Below are 14,278 nucleotides of genomic sequence, written 5' to 3'. Positions count from 1 at the left end.
GGGGGCGGCCGAGGTCCTCCGAGAGGGGCGGGGGTGCTACCATAGAGAGGGGATTGCAGAGCGCCCACGCCGGGACATAGAAGGAGGTGGGCGGGGCGAGCGGCAGGGAGGGGCGGGGCGTCTGGCGCGCCGCCCAATGGGAGCGCGGCAGACGGGCGGCGCCGACCAATGGGAGCGCGGGGCCGGCCGCCGCCGCTTTGTCTATATGAGGCGCCGCGGGGCCGCGGGAGCCGCCATTGTCGCCGCCGCCGCGCTCGCGATAGCGCTCCCGCCTTAAAGGGGCCGCGCCGCAGAACCGCCCAGCAGGACCGGAGGGGGGGGGCCCACAGCTCCGGCACCGTCACCGCGCCCAGCCCTGCGCCTACCGCCGCCATGAGGGAGATCGTGCACATCCAGGCGGGACAATGCGGCAACCAGATCGGGGCCAAGGTGAACAGCGGGCGGGCGGCGGCGGGCCCCGGGGGTGGACCCCCCCCCCCCCCCCCCCCCTTTTATTCCCTCTCGTTGGCGCGGCCCCTTTTAAGAAGCCCCTCCCCCTCCCCGCGCAGACAAAGGCGGACCCGAATCGGGGCGATTTCGGCCCAAAACGCGCCCCGTTCGGCTCGGCGGGCGCGGCCCCGACGTGGCGGGGGGGCTCGGCGTCGAAACGGAGCGGCCGGGCCCCAAAATGGAGGTTTCCGGCCTCAAAATGGGGGCTCCCCGCCCCTCCCCCCCCCCCCCCTCCGGCTCACGCGGCCCCAAGATGGCGGCTTCCCGCCGCGCCTCAGCGCCGCGGCCCCGAATCGGCGCCTTTTGTCCCCAAAATCGCCTTCATTTGCCCCTCCCCTGCCGACACCCGCCTCAAAACGCCACGTTTTTATTTGTTAAAAAATAATATTCACCCCAAGTCACGGGATTTCGGTGCTAAAGTAGAGGTTTTTCACACAAAAAGTGTTTTTTTTTTTTTTTTTTTTGCCCCCATATCATAAAATTCCACTTTCAATCCTCAAATCCATTTATTTTTATTTTTTTAAACCTCGAAATCGCTGCATCCCGCCCCCTCATAAGCGTTTTCACCCCCAGAATGCCGACTTTGTTCTAAAAATCGCTCTTTTTGTAGTCCAGAATGAGTGAAATAAGCATCAAAACGGGCGTTTCCCCCCCCAAAATTGGCGTTTTTACGCTCTAAAACGAAAAAATTCACCCCCAAAACGAAGAAATCCACCCCCAAAATGGGGCGTGCCGCCCACGATGCGTTCATCCCCCGATTGGGGGGGCTCCAACCCAAAAAGGGGCTTTCTGAGCCCAAATTGGAGGTTTTCGGCACCCAGAGGGGCGTGCCGCGTCTGAGGAGCCTTAAAAACGAGTCCTTTACCCCCACAAAGGGATATTTGTACCCAAAATTGAGATTTTTTTTCCTTTAAGCCCTTAAATATTTTTAGTGGCCCCAAAATAAAGGAGTTTTAACTCAAAATATTAGGTTTTGGGTCTCAAGAGCTGCATTTTTCTGCCCCCAGATGAATATTTTCAGCCTCAAACGAAGAGCTTTGTTCCCCAGAAAGGAATTTTCAGCACTAAAATGGGGTTTTCTGCTCCCAAAAAAGAGATTCTGACCCTAATAAGAGATTTTTAAACCCCGATAAGGTTTTTTTGCCCCAAAATGTGTTTTTTTTTTTCCACCACTAAGAAAGCTTTCTGGCTCCAAAGGGAGTTTCTAGCCCCAAGATGGAGGTTTTCAGCCTCTGAGTAAGATCTTTGTTCCCTGAAAAATGATTTTTCAGCCTCCAAAAGGGGCTTTATTTGCTCCCAATTTGTACTTTTTGGTGCCAACGAAAAGGAATTTTGTAGCCCCAATTTTATTTTTGAGCTCGAGATGCTTTTTCAGTTTTCCTTTAAAGCTAAAATCCGGGGTTTTGGCCCCCAAAATGGAGGTTTCCACCCCTAAAATGGAGGTTCTCGGCGCAGGAGTAGCATCTTTGTGCTCTCAAATGCAGTTTTTCTGCCGCAGTTTATGGGATTTAGCTTAAAGCAGGAGGTTTTTAAACCCGAATGAGGGGCTTTTTGCTGAAAAATGATGCTCTTTTAGCACTAGAATGAATGTTTTTGCCCCAGAATATGCTCTTTACATGCAGCAAGAGGGTTTTTTACGTGCACCATAGGGCTTTTTTACACCTAAACATCTTTTCAGCCTGAAAATGATTGTGCTGTTTTGTTTTTTTTTTCAAGCCCCAAAATGGGGAATTCCCCTCCCAAATGGCAATTTTGATCTCAAAATGGACGCTTTCAGCCCCAGAACAGGATCTTTGTGCAATCCAGATGGTTTTCAAACCCCAAAATGGAGGTTTTCAGCCGCAGAATGGGGTCTTTGTTCTCGAGAATGACTAAAAGCGAGTTTTTCAATCCCCAAAAAGCGTTTCTGCTCCACAATTGTGTTTCCAGCCCCGTAATATCAATATTTAACCCCTAAATGGGATTTTGCTCTCCGTAATTAGTTTTTGTACAACCCCGAAATACAGACTTTTTCTCCCTAAAAAGTGCTTTTCACCCCCAGGACAGTTTTACATGCCATGAATTCACTCGTTTTCCTCCAAAATGGCCATTTCAGCCTGTAGTTAATTTTTTTTTACCCGCAGAATGCGCGTTCTCAGCCCTAAAACATGCATTTTGCCCAGAAACTGTAATTTTACAACTGGAGAAATTACAGTCCAAATGGAGGCTTCAGGTTTCCAGAATGATGGTGTTAAGCCCAAAATAGCATTTAGAAGCAATTCTTCCACTGTCAGCCCCAAATTGCGGTGTTTTGGCCTTTTTTCACCCCCAGGGCGTGGCCGAGCCCCCCCCCCCCCCCCCCATGACCTTGGGGGGGGTCCCCAGGGTGCCAGCCCCTCCCCCACCCTTTGTTCCAGGCACCCCACCCAGCCAGAGCACGTTTTAGGAGGAAAAAACGGCAATTCCGTAAATCCCTTTTGTCTTAAGGAACAGAGTGGAGGTTTTGGGGCGAGGAAAGGCGATTTTGGGGTATCTCCGAAATTAACATTTTTTGGAGGCGCCTCCGCAATTCAAACGCTGTTTCCGGTTCCCGCCCTGGCCGTTTTTTTTTGGGGGGGGGGGGGGGAGGAGGGGGGAAGGGAGGGGCTACGCCCAGATTTGGCCCCGCCCCTGCGGGTTGCTGATGCCACGCCCCCTTCGAGTTGGCCACGCCCCTTTCGGGCGGAGCCCAGCCTCTGCATTAGCCCTGCCCCTGCCATATTCTGGCTTTGGCTCCGCCCCCAGGGCTGGTTCTTGGCTTGGCTCCGCCCCCAGGGTTGGTTATCTGCAATAATGCCCCACTCCCATAGGCTCCGCCCCCTCCCAGAGGCCCCGCCCCCCTCCGGAGGGGGCGGAGCCTTTCTGACCTCCCCGTTTTCTCCAGTTTTGGGAGGTGATCAGCGACGAGCACGGCATCGACCCCACCGGCACCTACCACGGCGACAGCGACCTCCAGCTCGACCGCATCAGCGTCTACTACAATGAGGCCACCGGTACGGTGCCACCACCCCGATGTCACCCCAATGTCCCCGTCACCCCCCACCATGTCCCCGTCACCCCTTGTGTCCTCGTCACCTTCCCCCCTCCTTGTCCTTCTCCACCTCTGGGGGTTTTGGGGTGGTTTCTGGGAGGTTTGGGAGGGTTTTGGGGGTGTACAGGGGGGGCGATGTGGTGGTGGCACTGTCACCCACGCCCCCCCCGGTGACACGGCGATGTCCCCAGGGGGTAAGTACGTGCCAAGAGCCATCTTGGTGGACCTGGAGCCAGGCACCATGGACTCGGTGCGCTCGGGACCCTTCGGGCAGATCTTCAGGCCGGACAACTTCGTTTTCGGTGAGTCCTCGACCTCGTTGGGTCCCCGGGTGTCCTCTTAGGGTGGCCCCAAAGGGGTGCGGGTGCGGGTCCTTGGGGATTTGGAGGTCCCCAATTTAGGGTGACGGAGGTTCACGGGGAGTTTCAGGTCTTTGAGAGGAACAGGTTCCTGGGGTGCTCCAGGGAGAGAGGTGGTCCCCAATAAGGTCCCCAAAAAAGCCCAAGGTCCCCAAAGAATGTGACCAAGGTCCTCAAGGAGCTCCAAGTGCAGATAATGGGGACCAACGGGTGTCCCCACGATGCTTGATTGTCCCCAGGGCTGGGCTGGAGGCCTTCCAAGAAGGTGGCAGATGTCCTCAAGGGTGGGATGGGGATCACTGGGAGGTCCCCAAGGAGCTCAGGGTCCCTGGGGAAGGTGGTGGGGTGGCATCGAGGTCCCCAAAGCCCTTCCTGCTGGTCTGAAGCACCCCAGTGGTGGGATTGAGGGTCCCCAAGGGGCCTCTCCGTGACATTTTCTCCCACCCCAGGCCAGAGCGGCGCGGGCAACAACTGGGCCAAGGGCCACTACACGGAAGGGGCCGAGCTGGTGGACTCGGTCCTGGACGTGGTGCGGAAGGAGGCGGAGAGCTGCGACTGCCTGCAGGGCTTCCAGCTCACCCACTCGCTGGGCGGCGGCACCGGCTCGGGCATGGGCACCCTCCTGATCTCCAAAATCCGCGAGGAGTACCCCGACCGCATCATGAACACCTTCAGCGTCGTCCCGTCCCCCAAGGTGTCGGACACGGTGGTGGAGCCCTACAACGCCACCCTGTCGGTCCACCAGCTGGTGGAGAACACGGACGAGACCTACTGCATCGACAACGAGGCCCTCTACGACATCTGCTTCCGCACCCTCAAGCTCACCACCCCCACCTACGGCGACCTCAACCACCTCGTCTCGGCCACCATGAGCGGCGTCACCACCTGCCTGCGCTTCCCCGGCCAGCTCAACGCCGACCTGCGCAAGCTGGCGGTCAACATGGTGCCCTTCCCTCGCCTCCACTTCTTCATGCCGGGCTTCGCCCCGCTCACCTCCCGCGGGTCGCAGCAGTACCGCGCCCTCACCGTCCCCGAGCTCACCCAGCAGGTCTTCGACGCCAAGAACATGATGGCCGCCTGCGACCCGCGCCACGGCCGCTACCTCACCGTGGCCGCCGTCTTCCGCGGCCGCATGTCCATGAAGGAGGTGGACGAGCAGATGCTGAACGTGCAGAACAAGAACAGCTCCTACTTCGTCGAGTGGATCCCCAACAACGTCAAGACGGCCGTCTGCGACATCCCGCCCCGCGGGCTGAAGATGGCCGTCACCTTCATCGGCAACAGCACGGCCATCCAGGAGCTCTTCAAGCGCATCTCGGAGCAGTTCACCGCCATGTTCCGCCGCAAGGCCTTCCTCCACTGGTACACGGGCGAGGGCATGGACGAGATGGAGTTCACCGAGGCCGAGAGCAACATGAACGACCTGGTGTCCGAGTACCAGCAGTACCAGGACGCCACCGCCGAGGAGGAGGAGGACTTCGGCGAAGAGGCTGAAGAGGAGACCTAAAAAGGGGGGGCGGCCTCCGGTCATCGTCCTCGGAGTGCCCTCGTCCTTCACCGTTGCCACCGTCATCGTCAGCGTCGTCCTCGGAGAGCCCTCGTCCTTCAGCGTCGTCCTCGGAGAGCCCTCGGCCTTCGTCATCGTCATCATCCTCATCCTCCTCGGAGACCTTCAGCCTTCACCGTTGTCACCGCCAAGCCCTCGGCCGCCGTCGTCATCGTCATCCTCGGAGACCTTCAGCCTTCATCGATGCCCGCAGGGAGCCCCTGGCTTCGGAGCCCTCTCTGGAGCAGCCTTCGGCCTCACCATCCTCATCCTCCGCCAGCAGGTGGCCCCCAGAGCCCCCCCCCGTTCCTCCAAAACCTTCATCCCTCACCGGCATCATCATCGTCGCCGTTGGCACCGTCACCCGAAGGCCCGCGTCACCGCCAAGCCACCGGCCCCTCCGTGTCCCCCTCGTTGTCCCCGCGTCCCCCCCTCACCGGGGGGGGGGTGACGGCACCACTAAATTATTGCAGCCCCCCCCCGGGCAACCAATTTGCCCCCTTCTTCCCCCAAAACCACTGCCCCGGCTGCAGGGGGTTTCCAGGGTGGCCCCGTCCCCGCCGTGTCCCTGGCTGAGGGCTCTCCTGTCCCCTCCGTGTCCCTTTTCCCCCCGAATCCATCCCATTTTGTTTTTTTTTTTCCCCTTTTTAAGCTTTTTTTTTTTTTTTTTCATATTGAAAAGCCGCCCCCGGGCGAGGAATAAACCCGGGATGTAAAAGCCACCACCGTGTCCCTTGTCGTGTCTCTCTGGGGTGGGGGACAAGGGGGGGGGGGGGGGGGTCTTGGTGTCCCCATGTCCCCACCGGGGTCTCCCAGGTTCATTTTGGGGTCTCTGCGTCCCTTCTGAAGTCCCCTGAAGCTCATTCCTGTCCCCTGGGGGGGGTCTCCTGTGTCACATCTGTCCCTACAAGGGTCCCCCTGTCCCTTAGAGGGCTACTCGTGTCCCCTGTCCCCACCACATCCACTTGAGGGTCCCCATCCCCCCCCCAAAGCCCTTCCTGTCCCTTTTGGGGCCACTCGCGTCCCTTTTGGGGTCCTCAAATCCCCCCCGAAACCCCAAAAAGACCCCAGGGCGCCCCAAAACGGCCACAGGCTGCAGATGTAACAGCTTTTAATGACACGGGGACAGCCGCGGGGACACACGTGGGGACGTGTCCCCCACCCCGGGGACCCCACTGGAAGGGGCGGGGGGGACACGAGGTGGCACTTTGGGGGGGTTGGTGGCACTTGTGGGCCACGGCAGCACCACGGGGCGGTGGCTCCATGGGGACGTGGTGGCACTTGGGTGACAGAAGGGGACACGGGGGGCGGATGTGAAGGCTCCAGAGGGTGGTGGCACCTTGGGGACACCTTGGGGACGCGGTGGCACCGGCTCAGGCCACGCAGTCAGACTTCTTCTGGGCAGCCTGCGGAGGACAGAGCAGGGACAGGTGAGGAGGGGACAGGGGTGTCCCCAAACCCCCCTGGGGTCCCTGGTGTCACCCCCCCGGTGTCACCCCACGGACCTGGGTGACACTGACGCCCGTCAGGGCCTCGACGGCGGCGGGCAGGCGGGTGACAACGTCCAGGATCTCGCCGGGGAGCCGCGACACCCCGATGTCCCCGGAGCCACCGGCCACCAGCGTCACCCGGCGCGTCCCCAGCAGCGGCTGCGCCACCGCCTCCGCCACCTGGACCAAAAAGGCAGGGTTTCAGCCCAAAATCTGCCCGCACCATCGCGTCCCCTCCCTGCTAATCCCGCTGTCCCAAATCCCGCCCGTTTCAGCCCTATAATCCAGGTAGGTCGCCCCCCAAATCCCCTCACCTGCCTGGTGGTTGCTATTGCCTTGCCCAAATTCCTCTTGTTTCACCCCAAAATTCACTGTGGCAATTCCTAGTCCCTCCCTGGCCACTCACCAACTGACCACTGCCCTAAATCCCTTGGGTTTCACCCTAAAACCCACCGCACACATCCACGAATCCCCCTGCCCACTTCCCTGTCCCCAAATCACCTCATCTCACCCCAAATTTGCCCCTTTGTGCCCCCACACCTGAAGGGGGGACCCAAAGTGCCCCCACGAGGACCCCAAATTCCTGCTGGGCCCCCTCAAATCAACCCCACCCAACAGGAGAGACCCCAAATCCACCAAGGGGACCCAAAATACCCTGTGGAGCCCCCAGATACCCCCATGGGGACCCCAAATCCTCCCCAGAACCCCCCCAAACCACTCCCACCCCATAGAAGAGACCCCAAATCCTCAAAATCCATTAGAGGAGACCCCAAAACCCCCACACAACCCCTCAATAAACCAATATTCACCCCCAAATGCCCCCTTTGAGACCCCCAAACACCTCATGGGGACCCCAAATCCCCACTGAGACTCCCCCAAACCACCCCCACCCCATAGGAGAGACCCCAAATCCTCAAAAACCACTGGAAGCAACCCCAAAACCCCCCATACAACCCCCAAATATCCCATGCGTACCCCTGAGACTCCCTCCTGAAACCCCAAAACACCTCAAGGGGTGCCCAAATCCCCCCCCGGACCCCACAAACAATTTCCACCCCCTAGGAGAGACCCCAAATCCTCAAAAGTCATTAGGGGAGACTCACAAACCCCTGCACAGCCCCCCAAAATCCCAATGTTCACCCCCAAACGCCCCCTTGGAGACCCCCAAACACCTCATGGGGACCCCAAATTCCCCCGGGACTCCCCAGATTGCCCCCACCCCATAGAAGAGACCCCAAACCCTCAAAAACCATTGGAGAGAACCCCAAAACCCCCCACACAACCCCCAAATATCCCATGTGTAACCCAAAGACTCCCTCTTGAGACCCCAAAACACCTCATGAGGACCCCAAATCTCCCCTGGGACCTCCCAAACCACCCCCACCCTATAGAAGAGACCCCAAACCCTCAAAATCCACTGGGGGAGACCCCAAAACCCCACGCAACCCCCCAAAAACCCAATGTTCACCCCCAAACGCCCCCTTGGAGACCCCCAAACACCTCATGGGGACCCCAAATCCCACCCTGGTACCCCCCAAACCACCCCCACCCCACAGCAGAGACCCCAAACCCTCGGGGCCGCCCCCCAGGGCCCCCCTCTCACCTGGGGCAGCCTCTGCAGCACCATGTCCACCACGGCGGCCTCGCGGAACTGCCCGAAGGCCTCGGCCTTGGCCTCCGTCTGCGCCGCCTCCGCCCGCGCCCGGGCGGCCACCGCCGCCGCCCGCGCCGCCCCCGTCACCTGCGGGGGACGTCCGAGTCCCCGGGGGGCTCTGGGGACACCCCCCGGGGCTGGGGACCCCCGGTTTTGTCCCAAAACCCCCCAAAATTCGGCCCCGTCCTTGGGGGCCTCGACTCACCCGCATGGCCTCCGCCTCCGCCTCCGCCTGGGTCATCACCTGCAACCTGCGGAGGGGCGGGGCTTGGAAAGGGGGCGGAGCCTCGAGAGGGGTGTGGCTTGGAGGGGCGTGGCATCAAGAGGGGCGGGGTTTATCGAAGGGGCGTGGCCTCGTGGAGGGGGTGGGGTTCAAGGGGGTGCCCAGGCATAGGGGTGGTAGAAAGGGGCGTGGCTTGGGTGGAACAGGCATGGCTTGGGAAATGGGTGTGGCTTGAATGAATGGGTGTGGCTTGAATGAATGGGCGTGGCTCGAACGAATGGGCGTGGCTCTCATTTAAAAGGGCACCGCCTCCCTTAAAAGGGGCACGGTGCTGGGGACCACCACCCCCTTTTTAAAGGCTCTCGGAAAGAGGGCGGGGCTTCACGGGGGGCGGGGCAGCTGGCACAGAGGGGCGTGGCTTGAGGAAGGGGCGTGGCTTTGTATTAAAGGGGCGACGCCTCCCTTAAAAGGGTGATGGCCCCACTGTAAGAGGAGCCACCGAAAAAGGCAAAATTCGGCTGGTTGAGATTTTTGGAGGCATTTTCGAGTGACAGAACTGCTCTTAAAAAGGGCACTGCTTCGCCACGCTGTGGGGGCCCACCGGATAGGCTTGATATTTAAAGGGGAAAGAGCTTAAAGGCGTGGTTCTCACCCCAAATGGGGTGGGACGGGGAAGGGGACGGGGACAGGGAAGGGAAAAGGGGAAGGGGAAGGGAAAAGGGGAAGGGAAAAGGGGAAGGGAAAAGGGGAAGGGAAAAGGGGAAGGGAAAAGGGGAAGGGAAAAGGGACGGGCTCACCGCTCAGCCTCGGCCAGCCGCTCCAGGCGATAGCGCTCGGCCTCGGCGGGTTTGCGGACGGTGGCCTCCAGCTCGCGCTCGCGGCGCCCGATCTCATGCTCCTGCAGCTGCGCCTGCTGGGCCCGCTCCACCACCAGCACCTGCGCCCGCTGCTCCTCGATCTGCTGCTTCGTCCTCGCCACCTGCGCCCGCGGCACACATCAGCCCTGTGCCAGAACCCGCCGGGGAGGGGGCCCTGGGCATCCTAGGGACTGCAGGAATTTAGACAGGGGTCTAAAGGGGTCCAGGTGTCCCTGGGGGGTCCCAAACATCCCAGCTGAGGGACCCAGGCGTGTGTGTGGGGGTCCCAGGTGTTTTGGAGGAGCAAGAAATGGAGAGGACCGAGGTGCCCACGGGGATCCCAGGTGTCCAGGAGCGACCCAGGTGTCCTGGGGGTGTCCTAAGAGTCCTGGGGGGGGTCCCAAACATCTCAGTGAGGGGACCTGGTGTACCTGCAGCTGGTAGGCCAGGTCGGCCTGGGCCTTGCGGGCGTTGACGGCGGCGTCGCAGAGCGCCTGCTGCACCTGGAAGTCCCGCTGGGCCTGAGCCATCGCCGTCTCGCTCAGCAGCTGCGCCGAAACCTGCTCCTGGCGCGCCCGCGCCTCCTGCAGGGACACGGGGGGGACACATGGGGACACGTGGGGACAGCGGGTGGGTGATGGGGGGCATGCTGCACGACGGAGGGGGAGCGTGGGGGTGTTGTGTGTGGAAATGGGGGTGCTGGGGGACAAAAGGGGGACGTGGGGGCACTGTGGGATTGGAGGGGGACGGGGACACCGCAGGGTGGCGGGGAAACTGGGGGACAAATGGACATGGAGACAGCAGAGGACCCCAAAGAATAGGGGGGAACGTCAGGAAAATGGGGTGGGGACGTCACAGGGGGACTGCAGAGACAACCTGGTGACCTTGGGGGCATGGAGGGGACAGCAGGGGTGACACCAGCACGCTGTGAGGGGACACGGTGACCTCAGTGATGAAACAGGGGGACGTGGGGACGTGATGGGGCAGTGGGGGCCCTTGGGGGGGGGACAAAGACGAAGGACTCACGCGGATGCCGGCGTCCCGCTTGGCCTCGGCCTCCCCCACGCGGGCATCACGCTGCACCTGCGCCGTGCGGCCCTTCCCCAGCGAGTGCAGGTAATCCTGGGGACAGGGGACACGGGGACACGGTCACAGCCCCGATCCACCCTGCGTCACCCGTGTCACCCGGTCCCCGTGTCACCCTGGTGACCCTGGTCCCCGGGTCACCCTGCGTCCCCAACGCCACCCGGTTACCGCAGGGGCACAGCTAACTCCGGTGCCACCCGTGTCCCCGCTGTGTCCCCTCCTGTCCCCCCCGCGGTGCCACCTGGTCGTCGTGGATGTCCTTCAGGGTGTAGCTGACCACGCTGATCCCCATGTTGACCAGGTCGGACGAGGCCACGTTGAAAACCTGCTCCGAAAACTTCTGCCGGTCCTTGTAGATCTCCTAGGGGACATCGGGGGCGGGGCTTAGTGTGGGTGGGGTCAGGAGGGCGTGGTCTTTTAAAAGGGTGTGGCACAAGGGGTGGAGCCTATGTGGGTGTGGCACCCATTAGGGGGTGGGACCTTCCCATGGGCAGGGGGCGGGAGCCTTTAGGGGGGGCAGGGCTTATGGCAGGGGGTGGAGCTTGGGCAAAGAGGCGGGGCTTATGGGGAGGTGTGGCTTTGAAAGGGGCGTGGCTCTGGCCATAGGGGCGTGGCTTTTAAAGGGGCGTGGCTTTTAAAGGGGCGTGGCTCCCCCCCACACCTCACCTCCACGGTCATGTGGGCCATGATGGCGCGCTGGTGGCCCTCCAGGGTCTCCAGGGCGATCTGGGCGATCTCGCTCTCCGACTTGCCCAGGAACATCTGGCAGGCGGCTGCCAGCATCTCCTTGTTCTGCCCCTGGATCTTCACCTGCCCCCCAAAAAAGGAAGCCGCAGCGTCCCGCAGGGGTCCCCAGTGCTTTATTCCCCCCCCCAATAACCACGCGTTTGGAGAGGCTGCTGTGCTCACAGGCCCTCGGCCCTGTTTTTAAGAAAACAGCCCCTGCACGCGGGGTTTTTGCCCACCCCAAAACCCCCTTTTTGATCTCATTGTCGCCCCTCCAACAAACCCCATGCGTGGGCTACCCACGGCGGTGCCCTTTTAAGAGGACACGCTCCTTAGGGTGGGGCCCACCTCAGCAGGGCCGCTTTAAGGCGATGTTGCTGCCCCCCCCCAATTCCCCTCCCCCCCCCCCACCACCACTGCAGCATGACACTGCCCTTTTAAGAGACCCCCCCCCAGCAGCTCCGGGTGGGGCCCACTGCGGGACCCCTCTTAAAAGGGGCCGCACCGGTGCCCCCTGGGGACCTGGGGGGGGGGGGGGGTGGCAGCTGTGGGGACACGGGGGGGGGGCATGGGGGGGGCAGGGGGGTACCTGGGCGATGCCGGTGACGGAGATGGGGACGCCGTGGCGGGTGTACACCTTCTCGCTGCGCACGTTGAGGGTCAGGGTGTTGAGGGAGATCCTGGGGAGGGGGCAGGGAGGGGACAGGTCACCCCCTTGTCACCCCCTTGTCCCCCCGTGCCCCTCACGTCATCCCATGCCACCCCGTTATCCTCTGTCACCTCCTTATCTCCCCCAATGCCATCCCTTGTCACCCCTTGTCCCCCCATGCCACCCCCTTGCCCCCCCATACGCCTCCTGTCCCCTTACATCCCCCCGTGCCACCCCCTTGTCCCCTTACGTCCCCCCACACCACTCCCTCATCTCATGCCCCCCCCATGCCCCCCACACCCCTCCTGTCCCCCCACATCCCCCCATGCCACCCCCTTGTCCCCTTTCACCCCCCCATGCCACTCCTTCATCCCATGCCCCTCCTTGTCCCCCCATGCCACCCCCTTGTCCCCTGCTGCCACCCCCTTGCCCCCCATGCCCCCCATACCCCTCCTATCCCACCACATCCCCCCATGCCACCCCCTTGTCACCCCATGCCACCCCCTTGTCCCCTTACATCCCCCCACACCACTCCCTCATCCCAGGCCCCCTCCTTGCCCCCCCATGCCCCCCATGCCCCTCCTGTCCCCCCACATCCCCCCATGCCACCCCCTTGTCCCTTGCCCCCCACATCCCTCCCGTCCCCCCATGTCCCCCCATGTCCCCCCATGTCACCGCTGGATCTGCTGCAGACACGGCACCACCAGCACCCGGCCCCCGGCCACCATCACGGGGGGGCTGCGGCAGAAACCTGCGGGAGACGAGGGGCACGGGGTAAGCCCCGGGACCCCCCCCCTGGTGCGGGGAGCGGGGCGGGAGGGGGGTCCCCCGACTCACCCGACACCACCATGGCCTCGTTGGGGCCGCACGTGAAGAACATCCCGGCGGTGACACGGGGACAGGGACCGGGATCGGGACCGGGATCGGGACCGGGACCCCCCCACCGCAGCGGCTCGGCCCCACCCGCCCCGGCCCCGGCAGCCCCCGCGGCGCCGCTCGCCCGCAGCCGCCCCCTGGTGGCCCCGAGGGGGCGCGGAGGCGGCGGGGGGCCCGCGGGTGGCTTCTGGTCCCCAAAGTCCCCTCAGTTGTTCGGTGGTCCCCAAAATCACCTCAGGTGGCCCCGGGTCCCCAAAGTCCCCTCAGGTGGCCCCTGGTCCCCAAAGACTCCTCAGGTGTTCCTTGGACCCCAAAGTCCCCTCAGGTGTTCTCCAGTCCCCAAAGTCCCCTCAGGTGTTCATTAGTACCCAAAGTCCCCTCAGGTGGCCCCTGGTCCCCAAAGTCCCCTCAGGTGTTCATTAGTCCCCAAAGTTGCCTTGGATGATCCCTGATTACCAAAGCCCCCTTAAGTGTTCATTAGTCCCCGAAGTCCCCTCAGGTGGCCCCTGGTCTCCAAAGTCCCCTCAGGTGTTCACTGGTCCCTAAAGCCCCCTCAGATGATCCTCAGTCCCCAAAATTTCCTCAGGTGACCCCGGGTCCCCAAAGTCCCCTCAGGTGGCCCCTGGTCCCCAAAGTCTCCTCAGGTGTTCATTAGTCCCCAAAGTCCCCTTAGGTGACACCTGGTCCCCAAAGACCCCTCAGGTGTTCATTGGTCCCCAAACTCCCCTCAGGTGTTCACTAGTCCCTAAAGTCCCCTCAGGTGGCCCCTGGTCCCCAAAATCCTCTCAGGCAGCTGCTCATCTGTTAAGTCACCTCAGGAGATCCATTGTTGGTCCCTGAAGTCCCCTCAGTTGGCATGTGGTCCCCAAAGTCCCCTCAGATGATCCTTGGTCCCTAAAATGCCCTCAGGAGACAGTTGGTCCCTAAAGTCCCCTCAGGCGTTCATTGGATCCCAAATCTCCCTCAGGTGGCCCCTGGTCCCCAAAATCTCCTCAGATAAGCATTAAGAGCCAGTAATCACAAGCCTCAGCCCCACTTTTTTTTTTTTTTGCCTCCTAATATTATGGAGAAAATTATTTTGGGAGTGAGAGAAAATGCCGGGAAAACAGCACAGTCATTGGTCATGGCCAATGCGAGGGGAAAACCCAGTTTGACAAACTTAATTTCCTTAATTTTCACCCATGTAGTTGACCAAGGGGAGCCAGCTGAGGTGATCATTTTGGGTTTCAGTAGAGATTTCAACGTGGTTTCTGACCCTATCTGTCTGACAAATG

General features: G+C 61.4%; 2 protein-coding genes across 2 annotated transcripts; one reads left to right on the top strand and one right to left on the bottom strand.

Moving 5' to 3' along the window:
- Positions 1-236: 236 nt before the first annotated feature.
- On the top strand, positions 237-6,165 carry TUBB (tubulin beta class I). The gene is made up of 4 exons (XM_082781970.1): positions 237-429; positions 3,392-3,500; positions 3,730-3,840; positions 4,347-6,165. Exons 1-4 carry the CDS (start codon positions 373-375, stop codon positions 5,402-5,404), a joined length of 1,335 nt encoding a protein of 444 aa, XP_082638096.1. The 5' UTR covers positions 237-372; the 3' UTR covers positions 5,405-6,165.
- A 372-nt stretch (positions 6,166-6,537) lies between these two features.
- Positions 6,538-13,109, bottom strand: FLOT1 (flotillin 1). Its single transcript, XM_082781850.1, has 12 exons — positions 12,966-13,109; positions 12,804-12,879; positions 12,069-12,159; positions 11,420-11,563; positions 10,995-11,114; positions 10,694-10,789; positions 10,099-10,251; positions 9,608-9,789; positions 8,793-8,838; positions 8,537-8,674; positions 6,949-7,113; positions 6,538-6,849 (listed from the first exon to the last, which is right to left on the bottom strand). Exons 1-12 carry the CDS (start codon positions 13,006-13,008, stop codon positions 6,817-6,819), a joined length of 1,287 nt encoding a protein of 428 aa, XP_082637976.1. The 5' UTR covers positions 13,009-13,109; the 3' UTR covers positions 6,538-6,816.
- Positions 13,110-14,278: the final 1,169 nt, after the last annotated feature.

This window comes from Aythya marila (genome assembly GCF_965140915.1).
Source record: "Aythya marila genome assembly, chromosome: 33".
NCBI lineage: Eukaryota > Metazoa > Chordata > Aves > Anseriformes > Anatidae > Aythya > Aythya marila.
The sequence above is the reverse complement of the archived record's forward strand: the minus strand, read 5'-3'. Positions and strand labels throughout refer to the sequence as shown.